Source organism: Trichechus manatus, unplaced genomic scaffold (genome assembly GCF_000243295.1).
Source record: "Trichechus manatus latirostris isolate Lorelei unplaced genomic scaffold, TriManLat1.0 scaffold00004, whole genome shotgun sequence".
Lineage (NCBI taxonomy): Eukaryota > Metazoa > Chordata > Mammalia > Sirenia > Trichechidae > Trichechus > Trichechus manatus.
Window position 1 is genome coordinate 14,067,207 of NW_004443940.1, and position 24,755 is coordinate 14,091,961.

General features: G+C 45.6%; 1 protein-coding gene across 5 annotated transcripts in view; it reads right to left on the reverse strand.

Moving 5' to 3' along the window:
* ARHGAP25 (Rho GTPase activating protein 25) overlaps nucleotides 1–24,755 on the reverse strand; it is a 118,922-nt gene that overhangs the window by 30,125 nt on the left and 64,042 nt on the right. For all 5 annotated transcript variants that reach the window (XM_023733104.1, XM_023733099.1, XM_023733105.1 and 2 more), the window contains 2 exons: nucleotides 17,406–17,493; nucleotides 14,873–14,989 (listed from right to left, as the gene is read on the reverse strand). In XM_023733104.1, the coding sequence (XP_023588872.1) occupies nucleotides 14,873–14,989; nucleotides 17,406–17,493 (205 nt within the window). The remainder of the gene's footprint in view (nucleotides 1–14,872; nucleotides 14,990–17,405; nucleotides 17,494–24,755) is intronic.

Genomic DNA, 24,755 nt, shown 5'->3' on the forward strand with positions numbered 1-24,755 from the left:
ATTGCCAATGAGTCGATTCCGACTCATAGTGACCCTATAGGACAGAGTAGAACTGCCCCATAGGGTTTCCAAGGAGTGGCTGGGGGATTCAAACTGCCGACCTTTTGGTTAGCAGCTGAGCTCTTAACCACTGCACCACCAGGGCTCCTATTAGTGCTTAGTTCTATAATTTCTCTGCCTCATCGGTACAACAAGGTTAGTTTATAAATCAGAGGACAATGGTTGGCTACCCATTCTCCCACTCAACCCACATGCTTCTTGTCATGGCCTGGTGGTTCAAAAGACAAGCTATGGCTTCCCCCCTTTCCTGCCTGGATTTCCCCTTGTCACAAGCAGGGCTGGGCTGCACAGAGTACTTCAGTCCCTAGGACACTGGTTCTCAAGGCCCTTTGGGTTTCCCCATGATTCTCTGTGGTGCAAACGGTTAAGTGCTTGACTACTAACCAGAAGGTTGGCGGTTTGAACCCAGGCACCCAGAGTTGCCTCAGAAGAAAGGGCTTGGTAATCTGCTTCCTAAAGGTCACAGCCTTGAAAACCCTACAGAGCGCAGTTCTACTCTGCACACAAGGGGTCGCTATGAGTTGGAATCGACTCAAAGACACCTGGCTTAGTTTTGGTTTCTATCCCTCTCTGGACCCCTAATGAATGTGAGTTCCATCTGTGAAGAGCTGCAATGAGCTCTTGAATCCACTGCGTCCTGTCTGCTCCCACCCACTGCCCAAGGCCCAGCTGACATCCTCTCTCACCTGTGACTGCTGCAGTCTCTTCTCTGTAACCCCTCCGGCTACTAACCTTTTCTTAACCACTGATCTACCTGAGCACCCTCCCCCTCTGTTTTTAATAGCCATCACTTCTAGCTCCACTGCCACAGCAGTGTTTTTCAAACTGCCCCTCAATGTCCTGGGGGCTCCTCAGGGTCCCCTCCCTCATCACCCAAGGTGCTGGGAGGCAAGGGCAGTTGGATAGAGGGGTTACTGAGCAGATAACCTCTAAGACTCCCTACTCCCAACCAGATCCGCTAGGCTGTTGACTGTTTTACTTACTGCATTTTGGTAAGACTCTGTGGCTAAAGGCTGAAAACCAGAGCTAGAGAATCCTTAGGATGGCATTCAGCCTGGCGCCCACTTACCTTTCCAGCCTGACTTCCTGCTGTTCTCCCAAAGCCACCTTACCCTGATTTCCCAAAGCACACGGCACTCTCCCACCTCCCTGCCTTTGGACAGTCTCTTCTGGCTGCCTAGCCTGTTTTTCTCCCCCTTCCCAGTCATCTGGAATCCTATTTGTCTTCCTTTATTGTTGTTACCTTCCAAGGAGTCACCCCCCACTCATGGTGACCCGATGCACAATGAAACAAAATGCTGCCCGTTTCTGGGCCAGCCCCATGATTGACTGTGGATTGGACCTTTGTGATCCATAGAGTTTTCGTTGGCTAATTTTTGGAAGGAGATCACCAGGCCTTTCTTCCTAGTCTGATTTAGTCTGGAAGCACCACTGAAACCTGTTCAGCATCACAGCAACATGCAAGCCTCCACTGACAGATGGGTGGTGCCAGTGCATGAGATGCACTGGCTGGGAATTGAACCAGGGTCTCTCACATGAGAGGTGAGAATTCTACCACTGAACTGCCTATGTCCCCATTTGTCTTCCCTGGCCCCTCTCAAACATCATTACCTCTGTCATGCCTTCTCTGATCCCTAGACTGAGAGACCACGTCCCTTCTCTGTGCACCCATGCCCCTTCTTAACCATCCCAATTACCAGGCTTTGTTATAATTACTTATATCTAGCTGTGTCCTCTGTGTGACTGTAAACTCCCTGATGCTGGGAAATAGGAACAGAATCCCTTTTCATCCTCAATGTTTAGCAGAGCCTCTGATGCAAGGTAGACAGTTAACAAATTCTGCTGAATTAATTTGTCTATAAGAAAGCATTTTCCATGATTAATGGTAATTTTTATGTTTCTTTAGTTTAGACACTAGTAGGAATCTCCTTGCAAGGGCTGTAGTAGTTCAGTGGTAGGATTCCCACTTTCCATGCAGGAGACCCAGGTTTGAGTCCTGGCCAACGCACCTCAAGTGCAGCCACCACCATAGTTTGTGTGTTCGATGATGCTGACTAGGTTTCAACAGAGCTCCCAGATGAAGACAGACTAGGAAGAAAGACCTGGTGATCTACTTCTGAAAAATCAGCCATTAAACAACCTATGTATCACAATGGTCCAATCTGCAACCAGTCATGGGGATGGCATGGGACTGGGCAGAGTTTCATTCCATTGTGCATGGGGACACGATGAGTCAGGGGCCAACTGGATGGCGACTAACAATATGGATTCAGCTTTAAGCTAACATTTATTGAGTGTCCTGCCACGGGCCAGCAGCAGGCCATGTGGAATGGGCTATACAAAGAAGTGTAAGACCTGGTTCCTGCTTCAATAGCTTACCACTGAGGTAGAAAAATGGAAGTACCAAATACAAAACAATTAGAATTGTTTAGAAATGAAAATCAGTTAGAAATGAAATTTCAATTAGAAATGAAAAACAATTAGAGAATGTCAATAACCATATAGAATTAGGTTTCTATTTGTCTGTGAAAGAAGCTGGATAGATACTTTTCACCAAATTGGAAAGCTGTGATTGAAATGTTCTGACTTATAGACCCCATACCATTTGTAAAGTTCCCTTTGAGGGGTGTTATGGATTGATTTGCGTCCCCTAAAAATGTGTTGTAAATCCTAACCTCTACACCTGAGGTTATAATCCCATTCAGGAATGGTTTTCTTTGTTATGTTAATGAGACAGGTAAGTGTAAAGTGTTCTCCAGTCAATCTTTTTGAGATATATAAGAGATTAAACAAGTGAGCAGAGAAGGGGGAAGAGAGATGCCAAGCCACATGAAGATCTCCCAGGAGCAGAAGTTCAAAGAAACAAGGACCTTCCTCCAGAGCTACAGAGAGAGGAAGACTTCCCTTACAGCCAGCACCCTGAATTCAGACTTCTAGCCTCCTAAATTGTGAGAAAATCAATTTCTGTTTGTTAAAGTCACCCACTTGTGGTATTTCTGTTGTAGCAGCACTAGACAAGGGGTAGGGAGGGGGCACCTCAAAGGGACAGACAAATGACTTTCAGAGCAGCTAAAACTAGGCTTTAAGGGCCCATTGGACCCTAATAGGGAAGAATCTCAGACACATGGTAATGATGTGCACAGAGAAGTCAGCGCTTTCAAATGTGAGCTCTGTTTCTGAGGTGCCAATGGCAGACCCTCCATCTTGCAGGTGATTTGGAACCAAGCTACTTCTCACACCCCTCTGTGTAGCCGATTCTCTAACTCTTCTCCTCATCTGAGCCAGCAGCCTTGTCCTGTGTTCATTCTGTCTCCCTCCCAGGCCCCACAGTCAGTCATTTTGATGTCACTCTCACCAGCGACTCTTTTCCCAACACTTCTTATCCCTCCCATACCTCCACTCTGCCAATTCCCACTCCCTTCTCCACTCCTTCACAGGGCACTGAAGGCTACTAGGAAACATAACACCACCATTTCCTGGCAAATTTACATTTCCAGTCTCTGTAGACCTTGGTTCCTAATCTTCACCACTCTCCTCAGGCTCATCATCTGTTCCCTCCCCTCTCTCCCAGCAGGTGACCTAGTCTCCTCTTTCATTTGTTTCCCACAGTGGAGGACTACTCCAGGCTCTTCCTCTCTCTTCCTTACCCCTGCCTGTGTGTACCTGTCCTCTCTCGAAGAATGAGAGGAGCCCATGCTTTTCTCTAAGATCCTTGAGCTGTGGATTCTGTCTCTTTCCACCCTTCCAGGACTTGCTCCTTCTCTTTTGTATCTTAAATTTTCTCATTTAATTGAAAAAGCTGGCGTGGATCTAAGTCTCTGACAATTTATAAAGAAAATCTCTACCAGCTCTTATGCAAACAACAGATACTTGCCGTTCTTTCCTTCACCAACTCACTCACAGAGAAATTCATCTACTTCTAGAAAGAGTCATCCACACTCACAGCCTCCACTTCTTCACTTCTCATTCACTTCTCAGCCCACTGCAATCTGGTTTTATCTGCCTGCATCCTTCCATTGAGTTTGCTCAGTATGCTCTCTCATCTCCCTCCTCTTAACCAAATCTCGGCCTATGTTCATTCCCCACCCTGCTGCTCCTTCTCTGAAGACTCTCCTTCCTCCTCAGACTCTCTCCCTATGTGGTTACAAAACCATCCATTCTCATTCTATCCCCATCTCCCTGAGACTCCTCTGCTATCTCCCTTAACGTGCCCCTTCCTCTGCCTGCTCCTTTACGTGCCATTTCCTGAGGTTCCAACACAGGCTTCTTTTCTTCTCATTCTAGACGTTCTCCTTGGGAGAGTTTATACAATTCCGTGGATTTGGGTATCACCTACAAACTGATAACTTACAAATCTGCAGATCTAGTCCAGATCTTCTCTCTCTCTCTGTATATATATATACATATATATATACACACACACACATATTTTTTACACAGTATTTTACGCAAATAACACTCACCTTCTACATTTGTTTGCCAACCAAACACTTACCTGGTAAAGTATTTTCATAAGGGCGCTATGCTATTTTTTTACAGCAGCATGTAAAATACCTTGTGGGGAGAGGGCGTGGTTGGCAAACAAATGTAGAAGGTGCATGTTATTTTTCTAAGAATACATTGTGCATACCTATGTGTTTATATATATGTACTTTATATATACAATATTTATATATATATATATACGCTTAAAGGAACATATGTATTCCCTTAAGTCCAACAACATGCAAGCCTCACTGACAAACAAATAGTGGCTAAGGTCCGTTTGGGCTAGAAACAAACCCAGCAGTTCTCTCAGTGTCTTCTTCAATCTCACTCTCATCCCTTCCCCAAATCACTGCTTTTCCTGTAGCTTTCTTGTCGGCAATAGCGTTCAGCCAGTCCATCAGCCAAGCACCAGGCACGCTGCTAGGTGCTAAGGACACAAAGCCATTCACACAAGATACCTATGCTTACCTAGCCCAACTAGCAAAATTGTGAGTCTTAGAATTCTCTACGACACCCCCTCTTTTCTTCCAAATACCCCAGGTACACTTGAAAGACCCTTTGAATCAGGTCTCTTCTTATCTTCTCTGCTACTGTCTAAATTATTGTAGTGGTTTCCTTCACAAACTCTGCTTCTTGCAAATTCCTTCCACTGCAGTTCAGAAAATCATTCATCAAATATAGACTGAGCATCTGCCACGGGCCAGGTTCTTTGGTAGCTAAAGACCATGACAGCAAGAATGGAACATGGTCTTTGCTCCTGAAAACTCACAAGCTAATGCCCCTCTTCCTACTCAACACCTGGAAAAGCCTATCTTCTTTCAAGCCCTAGTTCAAATGTCCTGTCCTCAGGCAAGGACTTTGGACTCCTCAGACAGAGCTGAGCCTCCCTCCTCTGTGCTCACGGAGTTGTGGAGCTCCCTGTATATGCCTCTATTTTATCACTTCTCATGAGATTTTATGATGATTTACTGAAACATCTCTCTTCCATGTGGACACCTCAAAAGCAGACAGCCCGTCTGGCTCATCATCTATTTTTATCCCCTGGCACAGTGCCTGGGATATGATGGACTTGTCCTCAGAAGGGCTGTTACTACTTGCTATCTCCAATAGTCCTTACTCTCTGCCCAATCTCTCTTCAAGCGCTCTGATCAGGCTTTTGCTCCCAGTAATCCTCCAAATCTGCTCTTTGTCAAGGTGATCAATGACTTTTACATTTTTAAATTTGTTGTTGTTAGCTGCCGTGGAGTTGGCCCCCGACTCACAGAGATGACGTGCAAAACAGAAAAGAATGCTGTCCGGTCCTTCACCATCTGCATGATTGGTTGTGGATTGGACTGTTGTAATCCATAGGGTTTTCACTGGCTGATTTTCTGAAGTAGATCACCAAGCCTTTCTTCCTAGTCTGCTTAGTCCAGAAGCTCTGCTGAAGCCTGTTCAGCATCATAGAACATGTAAACCTCCACTGACAGACGGGTGGTGGCTGTGCATGAGGTGTGTTGGCTGGAATCAAATCCAGGTCTCTGCATGGAAGGCAAGAATTCTACCACTGAACTACGGGATAAGTTCTCAGTCTTCATCTTAACTGCTTTATAGGCAGCATATGACACAGCAAGTCAACTCCTCCTTCTTGAGACAGTTTTTCACATGGTTTTTGGTACACCACTCTCTCTTGGTTCTCCATTCAGCTCACTGGCTGCTCCTTATCAGCCTCTGCTGATTCCGTCTTTTCTCCCTGTCCTCTAAATGGAGCATCCTGGGGCGTCACCTCCCCATCTGCACACACTTTCTTATGATCCCATGGCCCTAAATATTGCCTATATGATGAAGACTCTGCGCTTTACCTCTCCAACCTGGAGAAGTATCCCCTTTAACAAGAAATAACCACTACATGCTCTAGAGACATTAGGACCAACATTAGGAAAACATCCTTGTTTTCTTAGTTGATCTATGTCAGGCTCTGCCATTCTTCATTTCAGGCCACATATGAGGAGTTCAGCATTTAAAACATCTCTGGAACGGCCAAGACCCAATCCTGAGTTCTACCCATCTCTGACCTCTGGATCCTGGACCAAAACCAAAACCCACTGCTGTCGAGTTGATTCCGACTCATAGCAACCCTATAGGATAGAGCAGAACTGCCCGCATAGGGTTTTCAAGGAGCAGCTGGTGGATCTGAACTGCTGTCCTTTTGGTTAGCAGCCAAGCTCCTAACCACTGCAGCACCAGGGCTTCAGATCCTGATCACTACCCTTTAATCCTGAAAAAGGGTAGGTATGGGAAATAGATGAGCAGAGAAATCCCAAGGAATCTAGGAAAGGGGGTCAGTAAAGGCGAAGACTGCACACAGTGGGACATTTGTCACCCAAGGACAGCAAGGGGCAACCCAGACCCCTCCTTCTATGCCATGTCCTCTAAGGTAGAGCCCAATCCTTCAGAGAACTAGTGCCCTTCTGATCTTTCTACTCATTCATTCATTCAGAGCTGATAGTCACTTTGGACCAGTCACCATTAGCAGAGGCATTTCCATCTTAACAGGTACAAATTTTGATTAATTTATTTTAATCATTATATATAATAAATATAATTATTAACCCATCTAATTATTTAAATTTAATCAAGTTCATTACATGCCAGGAACAGCCTTAGAGACTTTCACATGTGCTATCTTATCTAACTCTCATAAGAACCCTACGAGATAGATAGTGTTGTTCCCATCTTACAGAGGAAAAAACTCAGACTTAGATTAGGCAATTTGTCCAAAGTCATATTTGTCTGCCCTGTGATTCTAAATTCAGTGATTTAATCCCTTTTGTTTGAAGTCAATGGAATAAAATTGTCCCGGTGAAATTTCAGACTTTGTTAGGTCTCACGGGGAGGAACTAAGAGGTGGGGATTCTTGGAGCTTCTTACACAGAGTCCTCTAATGCCAGCCCATGTCACCTCACCTCCACTTTCTTTCCAGTCCCCAGACCTCAGCTCTGTGCTGAGCAACCACAGGAAGGTGAGACCACAGACACTGGCAGTGCCCAGGCTCTGCTCACAGGCCAGCCTCTATCCTGCACCTCTCAAGCCCCCTCTCCAGAGTTGCAAGACAACCCCAGGCCCCGGAGCTGATTTAGGGAAGTGAAAACGGAAGGATCAGCTGTCACCTTGTTCCTCCTTCCTCAAACACTCCTGGGTTCAGGCCAAGAGCCCCTCCCCACCGCACCTCCTCCCCAGCCCAGGTCACTAGGAGAGCCACTCACCCACCCCTCCTTCTTGACTGTGTCCACCACTGGTACCTGCTTCACAGGGCTCAGTTCCAATAACACCCCCCCATTCCAGACAGCCGAGGGAGGAAGGCCGAGAAAAGTGTCTTCTAAGTGGAAGAAATGAATTACATAATGAGGAGGAAATACCTTTCTTTCGGTGCTTGGGGTTTTTCCTCCTGAAATCCCAGCAAAAGAGCAGTGCCAAGGCAGGAAAGTCACAGCCCAGTTCCCAGCGTGGCATCCTGGGAATACGAGGCATGGCAGGGGCCTCGGGCTCGAAGCCTCTGTCCCGCCAGCCTCAGGCTTTCCCTCTGCCCCAGGCTGGAAGAGCCGTCCTCTCTGCCTCCAGATCAGCACATGCTTGTAAACACTCCTCAGGTCCAACTCTGATACGGAAACCACGGATCTGTCGGCACCTGCCTGGGCCCTCCCTTCTCCTTCCCACACCACTGCCCCTCCCCACCCACCTTTACACACATGACTCTTGGCTTTTAAAGAGTGAACGTAAAGCTGTCAGGGCTCGCAATAAAAATAAGTGCCTCCTTTTACTTAGCAGCTAATTGTCAACTGCCATTCAGAGGCTACCCTGGAGGTGGGTTAAAATATACATACATATATCCCCCACACAAGCCTTTACCAGCATTGACTGTTCCATATATCAATGTGTCTGGCAAGAACACAGGATTTCAATTAGCATTTATGAAACCAGCCTGTCCTTCTCTGGAAGTGCTTTCAGAGTTGCACAGGGCTCGGTTGGACCGTCAGAGATAATGATCTTGGCGGTGGGTTGTTGGATAGAGCGAGATGATCTCCCCACCCGTTGAGAAGGTTTAGCAAACAGTGCAGCAACCTCAGCGGACATGCCCAGGAGAGGTGAAGTGGGCTGTTAGCACCACGGGGCACAGGCAGGAGCAGGGCTGCCAGGAAGGGCCCTGGGGCGGCCTTATGCTGCCTGTGGAGCATTCATCACTCCTTCATTCACAGGCCAGGAATCTAAGACTCATCCTTGACACCACACTCTCCTGCCATATCAAGTTCACTCCCACGTCTTGGCAATGTTACCTCCAAAATGTTGTGCAAATCTGTTTAATTCACTCCACCTCCACCATCACTAGCCTCGTCTAAGCCACTGTCTGTCCTCTTTTGACTGAACAACTGCATGAGCTTCACATCTGGTCTCCTGCCTTCACTCTGATCCACACACCCCCCAGCCCAATCCATTCTCCACAGTATAATCTGATCTCATCACTGCCCTGCTTGAAACACCCAGTTGCTAACTACTGGTCTTAGGATAAAAACCAATAACCTTAACAGGGCCTATCTCCACTGTTGCCACCTTTCCCTCACTCAAGTCTGTTCTCCTCTCTGTCCCCAGGAACTTTGCACATGCTGTTCCCTCTGAATGAGACACTGTTCCTCTTTCTCCCTTCTCTACCTAGTTAGCCTCAGCTGGTCCTCCCGATTTAAGCTTAGTCCTCATTATCTCAGGGCAGCCTTCCCTGACCTTCTTGACAAAGACTTTTTCTTTTTTCCCACATAGAATCATGCGCTTTTCCTTCAAGGCACTCTTCATAGTTGTGATTTTATGTTTTTCCTTGTTTTATTTTTATTTATTTATTTAATTTCTCTCTTCTACTAGACTGTGGACTCCTTAAGAGACAGGACTTTGCCTTTTCTTTTTCCCCTTTCCTCTCTCTCTTTCTTACTGCTGTATCTCAGGGCTAGCACAATGCTTGGCACATAGTACATGCTCAAGAAATATTTGTTGAGTGAATGAATGAATAATTATCTGTCTGGTGTTAGGAGCTGGGGGTGGTGGTGAGTGAACAAATGAAAAAAGCAAGAATCCTCTTCCCTAATGCCCAGCTTAGTTAGACAGAAAGAAACGGAAACACTAGGAATAACAATGAATCATAGAGACAGCACACCCCAACTGGGTGAACTGTGCTGTGGATTGTGAATCATGCTCTGAAGGAAATACAGGACTTAAATGGATGTGAGGAAGAAAAGGAACCCAGAGTATACGACAATTCTATACTTGCCTACCAACTGCCCAGCACTGGCAAACACACGAAGACGCTTAAAACATAGGACCTGCTCCAGAGCCTTGCAAAGTGATTTGGCAGAGTGGAACTATGCACACTTTAAGGCAGTTTTTATGTGCCCGGCAATGGCCTGGAGCCCTGCTGGCACAGTAGTTAATTGCTCAGGCTGCTAACCAAAAGGTTGGCAGTTCGAATCCACCAGCTGCTCCTTGGAAACCCTATGGGGGCTTCTACTCCGTTCTATAGGGTCTCTATGAGTCAGAATTGACTCAACAGCAATGGGTTCAATGGGAGCAACGGCCTCTGGAGTAAGAAGACAAGAGCAATCCCTGACTGAGTCCAATTTGCAATCTGAACTGCCTGCTCCCTGGAAGATGAGGGAGAGGCCAGGTTTCACTGAGGGGATTCAAAGAAAGCATGACTTCTTACTAAATGGAGGAGTGGGTTGGAAAGATGGGCAGGTATTAACCTGGAGACAAGATGCCAGAAGTCGAGGCATGATTGCTTCTGTTCCTTTTCTCTTATTTAATCAGAAAACCTGGAATTTCATCCAGAATGTCTGAGTAAAAGAGTTGGCCTAACCCTTCCAGCCAGGCCCTTAGGACAGGGTTGTGACAAATAGATAAGTTAACCAGCTGGGAAGGAAAAGGCTGGAACACTGAAGTGGTCCTCGCCAGGATAAGAGGAACTTTGAGGGCCACCACGAGGTAGGAGGGCTCAAGAGGAAGAAGTTGGGAATGCCATGGAGACGGCGTGGGCCATCTCTCCAGTTGAGAGAGACAAGGAGTGAAAAGGGAATTGGGAGCAAGAACAGACCTCAACTCTGAAGAAATGTCACCAGAGTGACTTTTAAAGGCTGGAATTCAAAACCTGGGACCCACAGACAAGCTACCAATCAAAAACCCGTTGCCATCGAGTCAATTCTGACTCATAGTCCCTCTATAAGACAGAGTAGAACTGCCCCATAGGGTTTCCAAGGAGCGGCTAGTTGCTGGAAAATCTCCTGCAGCTGCACACAACATTGTCTGCACCTATGAAGTTTTGCTGGGGGGCATTTTCATAGCTTTTATCAGATTCTCTAAAGGGTTTATGAACCATAAAGAGTTTCAGGACCTCTTTCTACACCAAAGCTTACCATTAACAGGCTTGGAGGAAGATAATTCTAGAAGGAGCAACCCATTTGCAGGATAATTTCTCAGATTAGCTGACCGTCATTTATCAGAGAGAAGAGTCTAAGAGAATAGAACATAGTACTGTTATGGGAAGAGGAAGCTATTCCTTCAATAAATATTTATTGAGCACTTACTATGTGCCAGGGACTGTTTAGATTCTGGGGATATAGCATTGACTAAAACACATAAAAAAATTCCCACCAAGTAAGGTGAAGCTTTCATTCTAGCGAGAGAAGACCAACAATAAACAAAACAAATGAGTAAACTATTTAGCATGCTAGAAGAGGGTAAGTGCCAAGGAGTAAAATGAAACAGGAAAGAGGGATAGGAGTGCTGGGTTCAGGGTGGGGAAGGGGTTCAGTGTTAAATAGAATGGTCAGGAGAAGCCTCACTAAGGTGACGTTTGAGCAAAGACCTGAAGAAAGCAAGGGATCAAGCTATCTGGGGAAAGAGGATTCTGGGCAGAGGAAGCAGCAAGTGCAAAGGCCCTGAGGCAGGAACATGCCTAGCATGTTTGAGGCAGAACAAGGAGGCCAGTGAAGCTGGAATGAAATGAGCATGAGAGAAAGTTCTAGAAAACAAGATCAGAGAGGTAATGGGAGTGTGGATATTGTATTATAAGGCTTTTGACTTTTACTCTGAATGAGAAGGAAAGCTATTGGAGAGTGCTGAGCAGACAATGGTTTTGACCAGACTTAGGTTTAGCAGGATCACTCTGGCTGTTCTGTTGAAAAGACTGTCAGAAGATAAGGTGAAAGCCTGCAGGTTAATTTCGAGGCTATAGCTGTAATTTGAATAAGAAAGGATGGCACCTGGGCCTGGGTGGTAGCAACAAAGGTGGTGAGAAGTGAGCAGATTCTGGGTGGAAAAAGTCATAGAGAGCTTTGCACGGGGCTGGAAGGAGGCAGCTGTGACGTATCTCGGTGATTTCACAATGTTTGGGGGTGCATGTGCTGCCGGTCTAGCAGACTGATATTTGAGGTCCTTCACCAATGGTAGCATGCTGTGCAAAAAGAGAGCTGCCTGCAGAGGCAGGAGCCCCAGCCCTCCCCTCACCAGACAGGACCCTTGCACAAGTCATTTATGCCCCCAGGACCTAAGTCCTGACTTACAAATAGTCAGGAGCAATAGCTGACTTGCCCAAGGGCCTTCGACCAGACCTTGCTGTCTTGCAGTATCTTCTTGTCCTGGGATCTATGATCCTGGTTTGATGAGAGGCTTTAGGAACATATGAAGTGTACATCAGAGCTAAACCCTGTTTTTTGAGTAAATGAATACTGCTGCATTCTGGTTTGCCTTCCCCTGAACTTTCCACTACCAACAGGACTTATGCTTGACTCGCTTCTCCAGGAGGTGCCCTTGGGGTGGGGTGAGGGAGAAGTCCCCAAGTGTATTATGACAGAGTGCAGCACGGGATCGGTCAGGCACTTCTGAGGGCACACGTCCAGGTGAAAGTGCACATACAGCATTTTGACTCAGAGCATATATATAAGCAAACAGCACTTGCTACCCCTGTCAATGCAGGCAGCCTGATTCACTGGGCCATTCATCTGTCCGTGAAGGCTTACATGCTGCTGTGATGCTGGACAGGTTTCACTGGAGCTTCCAGACTAAGACACGCTAGACGGAAGGCCTGGAGATTTACTTGCGAAAATCAACCAATGAAAACCCTACGGATCACAAAGACCCAATCCGCAACCAATCATGGTGCAGGACCAGGCAGGGTTTCGTTCCATTACGCATGGGGTCGCCATGAGTCAGGGGCCAACCCAATGGCATCTAACAACAACAGGGAAAGCCGAGAATTCCTATGTGGCTCGCATCTCATAATCAAGGGCATTAAGGAAAGTCACAGCTGAGATTTTCCAGGCTGAACAGCATGTCATCAAGCTTTAAAAAATAAAAGCCTCATCTCAGCACAATCAGCACTGTAAAAAATCATGCTTAGGGGTTGGGAAACAGTTAATGAAACTATGCCTTTTGTCATAGGCTACAACTGTTAATGATGACTGTGGCAAATGCTCTGGAGTCTGGCTGTCCCATCCAGGCCACTTCTCCCACAGCCCCTGCTGGGCAGGTCACAGGGCCGCTTCCCTGGCCCAGGCCCTGGGTCCACAGGTGGGCTCCTGAGCCACGCTGAGCCAGATGGCTCTGGGGAGCTTGGAATGGGGCTGCAGAGGCTGAGCTCAGCCTCTCCTGGGACTCGGAAGAGGAGTACAGGAAAGTGGGGGCTCACACAGCTGTGCGAGGCATGGGCATGAGGGGGCTGCTGACCAGACAAACACAGGCAGGTGTGCAGAGAAACAAAGAATGAGAGACTGCGGGCCCCAGAGAAACTGACAGAGTAGGCTCCGTGGTGATGCTCCATTTCTCGGCCTCAGTCCCTTATGAGGCCTCTTGGTATCCCTGCCCTTGGATTCTGTGAGAAGCTTCCGTGTCCACCCAGTAAATGCCTCTTGATTGTTTAATCTAATTGGGTAAGATTTCTATTGCTTGTTACTAAATAATCCCTGAAATGTATTAACTGAAATTATGTAGTAACATGAGAAAATACTTAAACTATAAAATAAAAAGCATTAAATTGCATTCGCCCTATGTTCATCTTTCTAGAAAAAAAAATGTATATATGAACAACGGCAGCAAGGGAAACATAAAAATACTTCCGGTGGTTTTAGGGGTGGTGGAGTCCCTGGTGGTGAAAACGGTTAAACTCCCAGCTGCTAAGGAAAAGGTTAGAGGTCCTATTCCACCTGGAGGCTCCTTGAAAGAAAGGCCTGGCTATCTACTTCTGAAAAATCAGCCATCGAAAACTCCATGGAGCACATTTTAAATCTGACACGCATGGGGTCATCATGCGTCAGAATTGTCTCAATGGAAACTAGTTATTTTCCTATATATTTTTCTCAAATTTTCATAAAACTACTATGGTGTTCTTAAAATTCTGAAAGAAGCTGTTGTGCAATCAAATAAATATTTACTATTTGAACTATGAAAGCTTCCACAAATAATTTCCAAAATAACAGGCAGCAGAGTTGATGAACAATTATATATTTATACAGTTATCCTGGAGTTGACACAAATAGGTATATTCTTAAAATGCTGAAGGAATTAACTTGAGATCTCATCCACATCAGTTTATATACATACACATATATATATATATGTATGGAAAAAACATACTGAGTTTACCTGTTTGTTAATTTCAGATGTTTTTGGTTTCGGTTTTTCACAGGCAGGGCCCTCCTCTGGTGGAGAAACAGCACCAGGACTCCCAGAGGCCTCAAACACTTGTCATGTAACCCAGAAAAGTCTTTAATGCTGAACTCACCCAGTACCTATAAGACTCGGGAAACAATTCCTGAGCCTCACCCCAGTCTGACTGTCCATCTTCTCTTCAACAGTTTTATTTTCCTGTGCTGATCAGTCTAACTTACGTTTTTAGCATAGCTCTTGCCACCAAGTACACTTAGACCTCACAATGCCCATAACCTGCAGACTTGAGGTGCTGCAGAACATTCATGTTAGAGCTACCAGGGGCCAGGGTCAGCTGGTCCAACCCGTTCATCCCACTGATGAGAATACAGAGAGGAGAAAGGACTGCCCCGGGACACTGCTCACACTGGTCAGTGCAATGGGCTTGTCGTCCCTCCAGCTAATCTAGAGACTAGGCTCTTTGAGCTGACCAGGACAGAAGCTAGAGGTTCGGAACCCTCTTTTCTTCCAAACTCAGCAGAGGACTTGGCAACGGCAATGGCTGTCTCCCTTGAACACAGGAGCTCATGTCTGGAGCTACTTGCTCCCCATCCCAGGGATGTCCCACAGACACCTGCCCAGGAAAGCCTGCAGGGCTCCTTACCTCCAGAGGGTGTGCCAGCGACTCTCCTGAGGAACTTAACCCACTCCTCCATCTCTGCCTGGGAGCTGGCCATGAGGACATAGGAGTCCTGTCCTGCACGATTCTGGTCCCATGAGGCTGGAGAAAGAAGGAACACTTAGGAACATTGGGATTCCTGGGGAATCCTTTAGCTCTGCCATGAGCAACTCCACGGAGAAACATTCAGCTCTCAGGGTTTTCCTAAATGATCAGGGCTCCCATGGATGGACCCTTCTGGACAGGATAGCTGATGACCAGGTGATAGGATGGATTCAGAACCAGATCACCCCAAAGGATAAAAGAAGGTAAGGCATGGTGATAGTAAAATAGGTTCAAGAAACCAGAGCCAAAGAGAATTTGAAAGTTGTTGTTGCCCTACAGGAAAAAAAGGGATGGGCACTCTCTGAGGGAAATGGCCTGACATTAACACAAAGCTGTGATGGTTAATTTTACATGTCAACTTGGGTAGGCTATGGTTACCAGTGGTTTGGCCAAACACTAAACTAGTAGCTGTTCCACAGTGTAATCTAATGTAATGCAATCAATCAATCAGTTGAAAAGGGAGTTTCCTTAGGGTGTGGGCTGCATCCAGAAGATAAATATTTTGGCAGAACTCACTCGCTCTCTCCACTCTGCACTTTTCCTGTTCCTTGACCTGTGGATCTTGGGACACAAGCCTGCAGATGTCTCCGGTCTGCTGCCTGACATGGATTTTGGACTTGCCAGTTCCCACAATCACGTGAGCCAATCCCTTGAGGCAAATCTCTTTCTGTATATATGCAGATATCTCCTGGTTCTGTTTCTCTAGAGAACCCTGACTAAGACAAAAGGCCATGAATAACAATTCTGCCCCCACCCACACACTTTCCCTGACTTAAACATGCTCTGTTTAGCATGGGCCACCTATTGGGCTGTTTCCTTTGTCTTTTCTCACCCTACCTAAGGAACCTCTACCCATCCTTTAAAACCCAGCTCAAATGTCATCTTCTCTAGGTACCCCTTAACAGTCCCCTTCCAAATTCAGTGAGGAGTCCCTATGCTATATTCCCTTAACATCATGTCCTTACCTCTATCACAGCAAATATGTCCCAAACTGAAACCCTGATCTTCTCCCAAAACTTGCTACATGTGCAAATCTCAGTAAATAGCAGCAAATCCATCTTTCCAGTTGTTTAGGCCAAAACCTTGGAGTCAGCCTTGGTTTCTCTTTCCCACATCCAACCCATCAACAAGCCCAGTCATATGTACCTTCAAATTGTGTCCAGAAATGAGTTGTTTTTCACCCTTTTCATTCTTATCATCTCTGGATTGAATAATTGTAATAGCCTTCTAATGGGTCTCCCTGATTCTGTCCTGCCTCCCCATCTCCTACTTTTTATTCTCAACTCAAAAGAAACCTTTTGAAACGTAAGTCAACTCATGCCACTCCTCTGCTCAAAACCCCCCCATGGCAACCCATCCTTCTAGCATAAAAGCTAAAGGTCTTATAATTGCCTACAAGTGCCTATAAAATCCATCCCCTACTCCTGATCTAATCTCCTCCTCTTCTTCTCTGTCATCACTCCACTCTAGCCACACTGGCCTCCTTGATGTTCCTTGAACATGTGAAATCGGCTCAGGGATTTTGCATTGGCTCTTCCCTCTGCCTGGAAGATTCGTCCTTCAGATGTTCCCTTCTAATCTCTGTGCTACACTGCTTTTTCCATCAAGCTTCTTATGCACACAATTGCCTGGTGTGAGTGATAAGGGAAGGAGCACTCCAAGGACTTGTGGCTCCCCCTGCTGAGGAGCTCCACAGTGGGATCAAGAATCCCATGGTTCCCAGCAGGGGTAGGGCTGGTGTAGGAGCAAGACACAGCAAAGAAGCAGCCTCAGTGTGGATAGATTCAGGACCATAAGACAAACTCCCTTTCTCCTGGAGCATTCCAGGACAGTAACTCATGATGGGGAAGAGGCACCCTCAGTGTGCTGCACACGTAGGCAATATGCGGCATTCAGCACCTGCATATATGAAGTGCTCAGTAAACTGGACCTGTTTCTTTTCATTATGTCACAGTGAACCATATGACCCTACTGATAGTGGACCATTTTTGACGTTCTAAGATGGCAATTTCATGCAGTTCCATTTCATTGTAACTATTTATTGTCATGTGCAACTTCCTTCCTAAACTGGACTCCTTTCAATGAGCAGGGATGTTGTACTTCTCATATCAGTGTCCCCGTGCCTAGTGGCATGTCTGGCTCCCAGCACGCTCTCATTAAGTACTTGTAGAGATGAACCCAATACACCATGGGCACTATTGAGGCATTTGATACTAGTTAATGAACTGGTATAGGTTTATTAACTATATAGTGAGAACTAGTATAGGCTCATTGACCCTATAGGTAGAACTGATATATGTTCTTACTAAGTTGTTTGGCTAGTTGGTTGACTCATTGAATTTAGCCTTGACTTTCAGGATCCAGAAGTAAAATGGGAACATACTGCACCTCCGTCCCACTTGTTGTCACCTACCTGGAATGACTTCAAAGACAAACTTGCCAGCTTCTTCCGGGTTTGTGGAAATCTCATTGATGGTACTTCCTGGTAGATACATGAAGCCCTGAAAGATCAAATGTTATGCCTTTAAGATAAGCAGGTATTCTATCACCTATGAATTAAAATTAAGTTAGAGGATGGATGGGATAATGATGGGATTAGGTTAGGGGTGAAGAAGAACATGGGAAACTAGCATCCTTGTTTTGAATAGCAGAGTCCTTCTGCTACTCAGGCCTCTGTAACCTGAAGCTCTTTTCTACCCCTAATTCATATTCCCATGCATATTTTAAGGTCTCAAGTCAGAGTGAGCGCCACATTCACTTGGGAACATTTATCCTGAAATAAACATCTCCTGGCACCCTTCCCCAAAACTAATTTGGCTAAGTTTGGGGAAGAAATTTCTTGAGGTCCTTCAAGTGTCTACTTTCCAAATTCTAGTCTCTTTGTATGGCATCATCCGGACACCAAGTGGCCTCCCTAATGATCCAAATCTAGAAAGAAGACTGTCAGTCATTTATACCACAGTGTCAATGTGCTTGAGTCTTACTCAAATGTGTTTTCATTGTAAGCCTTCTCACCCGCTGTGAAGTAAAAAGTTTTGGTCAATGAGATAAGAATTTAAGACAGGGGGATATCTGGAGGAAGGAGACCCTTCCCAGACCCTGAAAGTTCTTCACTTGGGCACCTGCCCCTCTGCCCACTAGAAAGACTGACCTATATCCCTAGGGCCACGTTAAGATCCAAAGAGCCCTTAAGCAATGCAAATTGTCTTGATGGCATTCTCTCTCTACCATACATGCTTCAAAATAAAGGTAAACTACATTGTAAAAATAATTGTCAGAAAAGCAAAGCTTTTATTTTTTCCATGATAACTATGTTGATGCTTTTTAAAAAGTATCAAGTATAAATTATTTCAAAGACATTTCTCCTTTTTTTAGGAGACCCTGTTTATTTTTCCTTTTGGTAACCTGGAGTTAGGGGTCCCACAGTTGCACAGGGGCAGGATTTTGCCCTTCTTGCTGTGCGGCTCTTGTCCCAGCATGCCATACAGGGTAAACCCCACTTAGGAAGCAATATGGACAGAATATTGGGAAACTAAATATCAAGAGAAGGAGCCCTGGTGGCACAGCGTTTAAGTGCTTGGCTGCTAACTGAAACAGTGGCCATTTGACCCACCAGCCGCCCTGTGGGAGAAAGACATGGCAGTCTGCTTTCAAAAAGGTTATAGCCTTGGAGACCGACCCTTTGGGGCCGTTCTACTCTGTCAAATAGGGTTGCTATGAGTCAGAATTGACTCGATGGCAATGGGTCAGGATAAAGAGACCAAGACATGTTAAGGTTTTCCAAAGGCACCAGATGATTAAAAATCTATTTGTATACTGCGTGCATATATTTTATTGAAACAATGGTGCATCTGAAACATCATCTGGACATAGCAGTTTGGGACATGAATTCTATATCAGCCTATGAAGCCTTTATTCAAGACTAATTTCACAGTATTGTATTATGACCCAACATTTATGAATTAAGGATACATAATCTAATCAATTTTATTTATTGATATGGGCATGAGCCCTGGTGGTGGAGTGGTTAAAGCGCTGGGCTGCTAACTGAAAGGTCAGCAATTCAAACCCACCAGCCGCTCCACTCAAGAAAGATGTGGCAGTCTGCTTCTGTAAATACTTCAGCCTTGGAAACCCCATACAGCAGTTCTGTCCTATATGGCCACTATAAGCTGGAATCAACTCAATGGCAATGGGTAGGAGCCTTATGGCCAAGAGCTGATGGTAGTCAGCTACATAAGATGGCTGTGGATGGCGGCTTAGGAAGCAGTTTCAATAAAGCAGTTATAAACTGAAAATTAGGGGCAGCTGGACACCAGAGACAGGTGGCCACATGGACTTAATGTGCCATACAACTAGGTCAGGACCTTGACTAAATAAAGTAACAGCTAAGAGCAGGCTAGGTATCCGGAGAGAAAAGGACTGGGTCCTGGCAGGAGAATGAACTGAGAGGGCATCAGCACCAACACTTGCCTCTTCCCACTTTTCAGAGACTTGACTTCATGGCCAAACCAGACACCTGATCTTTGTAAAAGCAATGATGAGTCTCGGTGGACCATACCAACTTCCGGGCTGCCAGAAAGGGATGGTTAAGGCTGAACCATAGATAGTTACTTAAGGGGTTAGTATAATTAGCAGCATCAGGAACTACTGAACAGCACTTTCTAGGTGCCAGGTCCTTTGCTGGTTAAATACATTAACCATTTAGTCCTTCCAGCCGTCTTCCAAGTAGGATATCATTATGCGCACACTACAAATGAGGAACTCTGGGGTTCAGGAAGGCTAGCAAGCGTCAAAGATAGAATTCACCCAGAAGTAGTCAAAAACCTGTGCTCTTTGTCGTTACGCTTGCTATGGTCAATTTAACCTCCGCTGGGAAGTGGGGAAGAGGATGGTGGATCCATGGAGGGTAAGTGAGGATTCAGTAGGATATACAATCTCTTATACACAGATATGTTATGAAAAAAAGTCACCTCCACCTTGTGTATACACGGTGCTTTACCATACAATGCACTTTCACATGCAATGTCTCACTACATCCCACAACAGCTCCAGATAAAGAGCATGGCAAGAATTGTCACTTTTACTTTGCATGTGAGGAAACCAACAATCCGAGAGTCTAAACAATTTGCACAAAGTGACACAGCTAATTTGTACTGGAGTTAGTTACTCATAAATTACATCCCCCTGGCCAAGGAAGGCAGTGTGTCTGATTCTGAACTGAATAAACACGTGTCTTTATTCCAGAACAAAGTATGGAAGAGGAAGATCAGCAACAGAGAAAGCTACAAAGGCAAAAGAGTTGTAAGGAAATCTCAGAAGAAGATCAGCTCAGGAGCCTGAAAGAATAAATGCTTCTTCCCTAAAAAATAGGAATGTTTAGAAATAAAAATCTGTAAGACTGAGTGAGGAAAAAAAGTAAAAATAAGGAGGAAGATGAAGGAGGAGAAGGAGAAAGGAGGAAGAAGGGAGGGCTGGTTTGTAACATTTGGAGCATTTGCCAAACCAGAGGAAGAGAGGAGGAAAAAGAAGGAGAAGAAAAGGAAAGAAAAATCTGTCAATAAAAAGGAAATCTGCAATTTCTCTACATTGCTCTGATTTTATTATTTAAAAATAGCATTCACCTACAGGGCTCCTCACCATGACCACGAGACTGTGCTGCTGGGCTCTTTGGGGTGATCTATGGCACCAGAGTTGTTGTTGTTGTGTGCTTTTAGTTCATTCCAACTCAGAGCAACCCTATAGGACAAAGTAGAACTGCCTCGTAGTTTCCTAGGCTATTATAATCTTTATGGGAGCAGAGAGCCAGGTCTTTTCTCCCACAGAGATGCTGGTGGGTTCGAACAGCTGACCTTGTGGTTAGCAGCTGAGCACTTAACTAATCAGCCACCAGAGCAAAGGCCACCTTATTCGTAGACAGAAGGGGAACACTGTCAGGTAGGAATAGAAGGAAAGTGTAATTTCAGAAGCACCTGATTACCCTAAGTACCTTTTTCAACTGTCATTTGATACCCAAAAGTATCTAATCAAAAAATAGTAAAAATAAAATACTATATACACACACGTTATTGAGTACTTACTAACTATCCAACTCTGTACTAAATGCCTTAAATATATTATCACAACTAATCTTCATAAGAATTTTATAAGGAAAGGGCTATTTTCCCCATTGTCAAGATGAGGAAGTAATGCTCAATGAGGGTAATTACTGACCCAAGATCTCTAAGCTAGTTAATAGGAAAACCATGGTTCAAACCTAGGTCAGTGTGATTCCAGAATTACAAATAAGGCTTTATTTACAAGTCTCACTTGCTGGAAGAAGTAACAGAGTTAAACTCATTGACACCAAGGCATAAATAACTAATAGGTCCTTTCCTCATATTGAGCATGAGGGCCTTGGGTATCATAACAGAGAGTGGAAAGTGGAAGAGAGGAAGAAGGGGAAAAGGCAAAAGAGATGCCAATGGCTGGGGGTGGGGACACTGATGGGGAAGAAAGAATTATCCCAGCAAGGGAAAGGCCTAGGTTGCACATGGTCACTTTCACCTACTTTCCGCGTTGTTTAGAGTGGACTCTGTGTAAAGAATTGTCTGATAAAGTGCCGGAAGATGAGCCCTCAGGTTGGAAGACACTCAAAATATGACTGGGGAAGAGCCGCCTCCTCGTCCTTAATGACATGGCTAGAGTAAAGCTTTCAGAACCTTCGTTTGCTGATGTGGCATGAATCAAAATGAGAAGAAACAGCTGCAAACATCCATTAGTAATTAAAATATGGAATGCACAAAGTGTGAATCTAGGAAAATTGGACAACAATGAAATGGAACACTTGAAGATCGATGTCCTAGGCATTAGTGAGCTGAAATGGACTTGTATTGGCCATTTTGAATCAGACAATCATATGGTCTACTATGCTGGGAAAGGTGAATAGAAGAGGAATGGGGTTGCATTCATTGTTTAAAAGAACATTTCAAGATCTACCCTGAAGTACAATGCCTTCAGTGACAGGATAATATCCATACGCCTACAAGGAAGACAAGTTAATACAACTACAGTCATGCGCCATGTTAACATCCGTTTGGGCAGAGTCTGACTGCATATATCTGTGATCCCATCAGTTTTTGTTTTTGTTTTTTAAAGGAAAAGTAGCTCTCTTTTTGTTTATTATTTCCCCCTTAATGGTTTTAAAGACCCCAAACCCCCAGAGTGAACGATCAGAAGGCTGCAGAAAGCATCCCAATTGCCAAAGCACCTCCTCTTCCTCACGCTCCTCTAGGCTTCATTAACCTGCCCAGCAGCTTAACACTCCCAGAGCAAAGTAGTGCCTACTGCGGCTCCTTCACTTGTGCTGGTGGCCAGGAGCTCAGAGGTTCCTGCCTCCAGGCGGTGGCTGAACAGATCAGGAAGTGGTCACACCAACAGGGCAGCAGCAGCCAGGGCCGCAACCACCAGCCTCGCTCCCAGTGCCCGCATACCAGCTCCCCACCTGGGCCCCGAGGCCACCTCTCCTTGTCCTCCCTGCGCCCCTGCCCTATGCCCTGACCTGCTCAAAGTCCTGATCCAGCTGCTGGCACAGCCCCTGCCCTGCTCCGCATACCCAGCAAGCCAGGCCTCCGGTATCCAGTGGATACAGCTCTCTCTCGGGCTTTATCTTGGGGGCTCCCATAAGATTTTAATATAATAGGCTTTATGGGGGATGGTTCCTAACTATGGATTTTACGGCGACTGCCTGTATATAATATGGTGTTTGCACAATGTCCAAATCGCATAATCTTCTATTTCACAGAACTTACTGTGGACATGAAAGGACACATGATTGCATTACTCAAATTTACCCACCAACCACTAAGGCCAAAGACAAAGAAATAGAAGATTGTTACCAACTTCTGCAGTTTGAAATTGATCAAACATGCAATCAAGATGCACTGATAATTACTGGCAATTGCAATGCAAAAGTTGGAAACAAAGAAGGATCAGTAGTTTAAAAATATAGCCTTGGACTTCCGGCAAAACGGTGCTCTAGGCAGAAGCACCACACCATCCCTCCACAGCAAAGATCTGAAAAACTAAGCCAAACAGAGAAAACAGCAATGCTGAAACCCTAAAACATCAAATGAAGAGATAAAGAACTCAGCCAAGCACCAATGGAGTGAGAAAACTGACAGAGAACGGAGATTCATGCAGAGGTTCTCTAACAGCTAACACAGCGTGGATCCGCCATCTTGGACTCCTATTAAAGACCAGCAAACAGGCAGTATGAAAAAGCAGCTTCACAGAGCTTCCAGCGGGAGACAGAACAACTGGTAATTTGCGATATATGTTTTCCCACCCCCCACCCTTCTTCATCTCCACTCAGCCTCCTTTGTTTCCAGCGGCCACAGTCTCTTGTCCAGGAAGCACCGGCTGCTTGGATACCACCTGCCTGCCCTGGCCGGCTCTCTGAGTGCCATTTGTTGGCTGCTGGTGTTGCTTTTTATCTGCTTCTTTTGATTTCTTCCTTACCTCTCACCACCACCCCCTCCTTTCGCAGAAATACCTGGCTCCGTGCGCCATCTTTGCTTCTTCCTGAGGGGCTGCGGAGCTCTGGTAATTTGTGATATATGCTTCCCCACCTCCCACCCTTCTTCACCCCCACTTGGCCTCCTCTGCATCCTGTGGCCACAGTCTTTTGTCCGGGAAGCACCGGCTGCTTGGATTCCACCCGCCCGCACTGGCTGGCTCTCTGAGTGCCATTTGTTGTTGCTTTTTTTCTGCTTCTTTTGATTTCTTCCTTACCTCTCATCACCTCCCCCTCCTTTCACTCAAATACCTCGCTCCGTGCACCATCTTTACTTCTTCCTGAGGGGCTGCAGACCTCTGTTCAAGTGTGGAACTGCTTCCCAGTCTAGGCTGCCACGCTGGTGGGATCCTGGGGCTTTTGCTTGTTTGTTTGTTTTGAATTGTTTCTTTGTTTTCTTTTCCTTTTCTTGAGTGGGAGCCCGTTCTGGCCGGGCAGTGCTGCGTGGCTTGGAACCTACCCCCTCGGCTTGAGCAGATGGGCAGAGGGATCCATGAGGGCATTTCTTTTTTCGTGGGTTTTTTTTGTTTGTTTGTTTGTTTTTTGGGGGGGCTTTTCTTGTTCTTTTTTTTTTTTAATTTGTTTTCTTTTCCTTCTTTTTCACTTTTTGTCTTTCTTCATTACTCAGTTTCTCGTCTCTCTATACCTTCCTTCTCTTTCTGTTCCCTGAATACCTGGCGCTGAATACCTCTACGCCTTCTAGCCAGGCTGTATTGCAACACCTGAGAACAACTTCCCCAGACCTCATAGCTGCACCGGTGAGATCCCTGGAGCTTTGCTGTTCTTTTTCCTTTCTGATTTTTATTTATTCATTCCTTTTTTTTTTTTTACTTCTTCTTCCCCCTTTTGTTTTCTGCTTTTCATAGTCCATCATCTCTCCACTCCAACAGCAAGCTCCCCTAGCACTTTTTTGTTTGTATGTTTTTGACTCCTGTTCCTCTCTCCTCTCTCCCATATCCATCTTATCTCCACACATAACAATCTCCCCCCTACATCCTGCCTACCTGCACCGTCCACTTAACATCACACCACCAAGCAGCACAGGCATTGCTTACTGGAACCTGCCCTGCACTGATTACGACCCACCCTGGTGGCTGTAGTAAGTGCCACAAACAACCCATCCCAGTAACTCTTCTTCAGCCAGACCTGCCCTGCTGTACTATATCTCAGCAATTGACCCTGCCAATTGGTGAAGGAGACGAAAAGTAT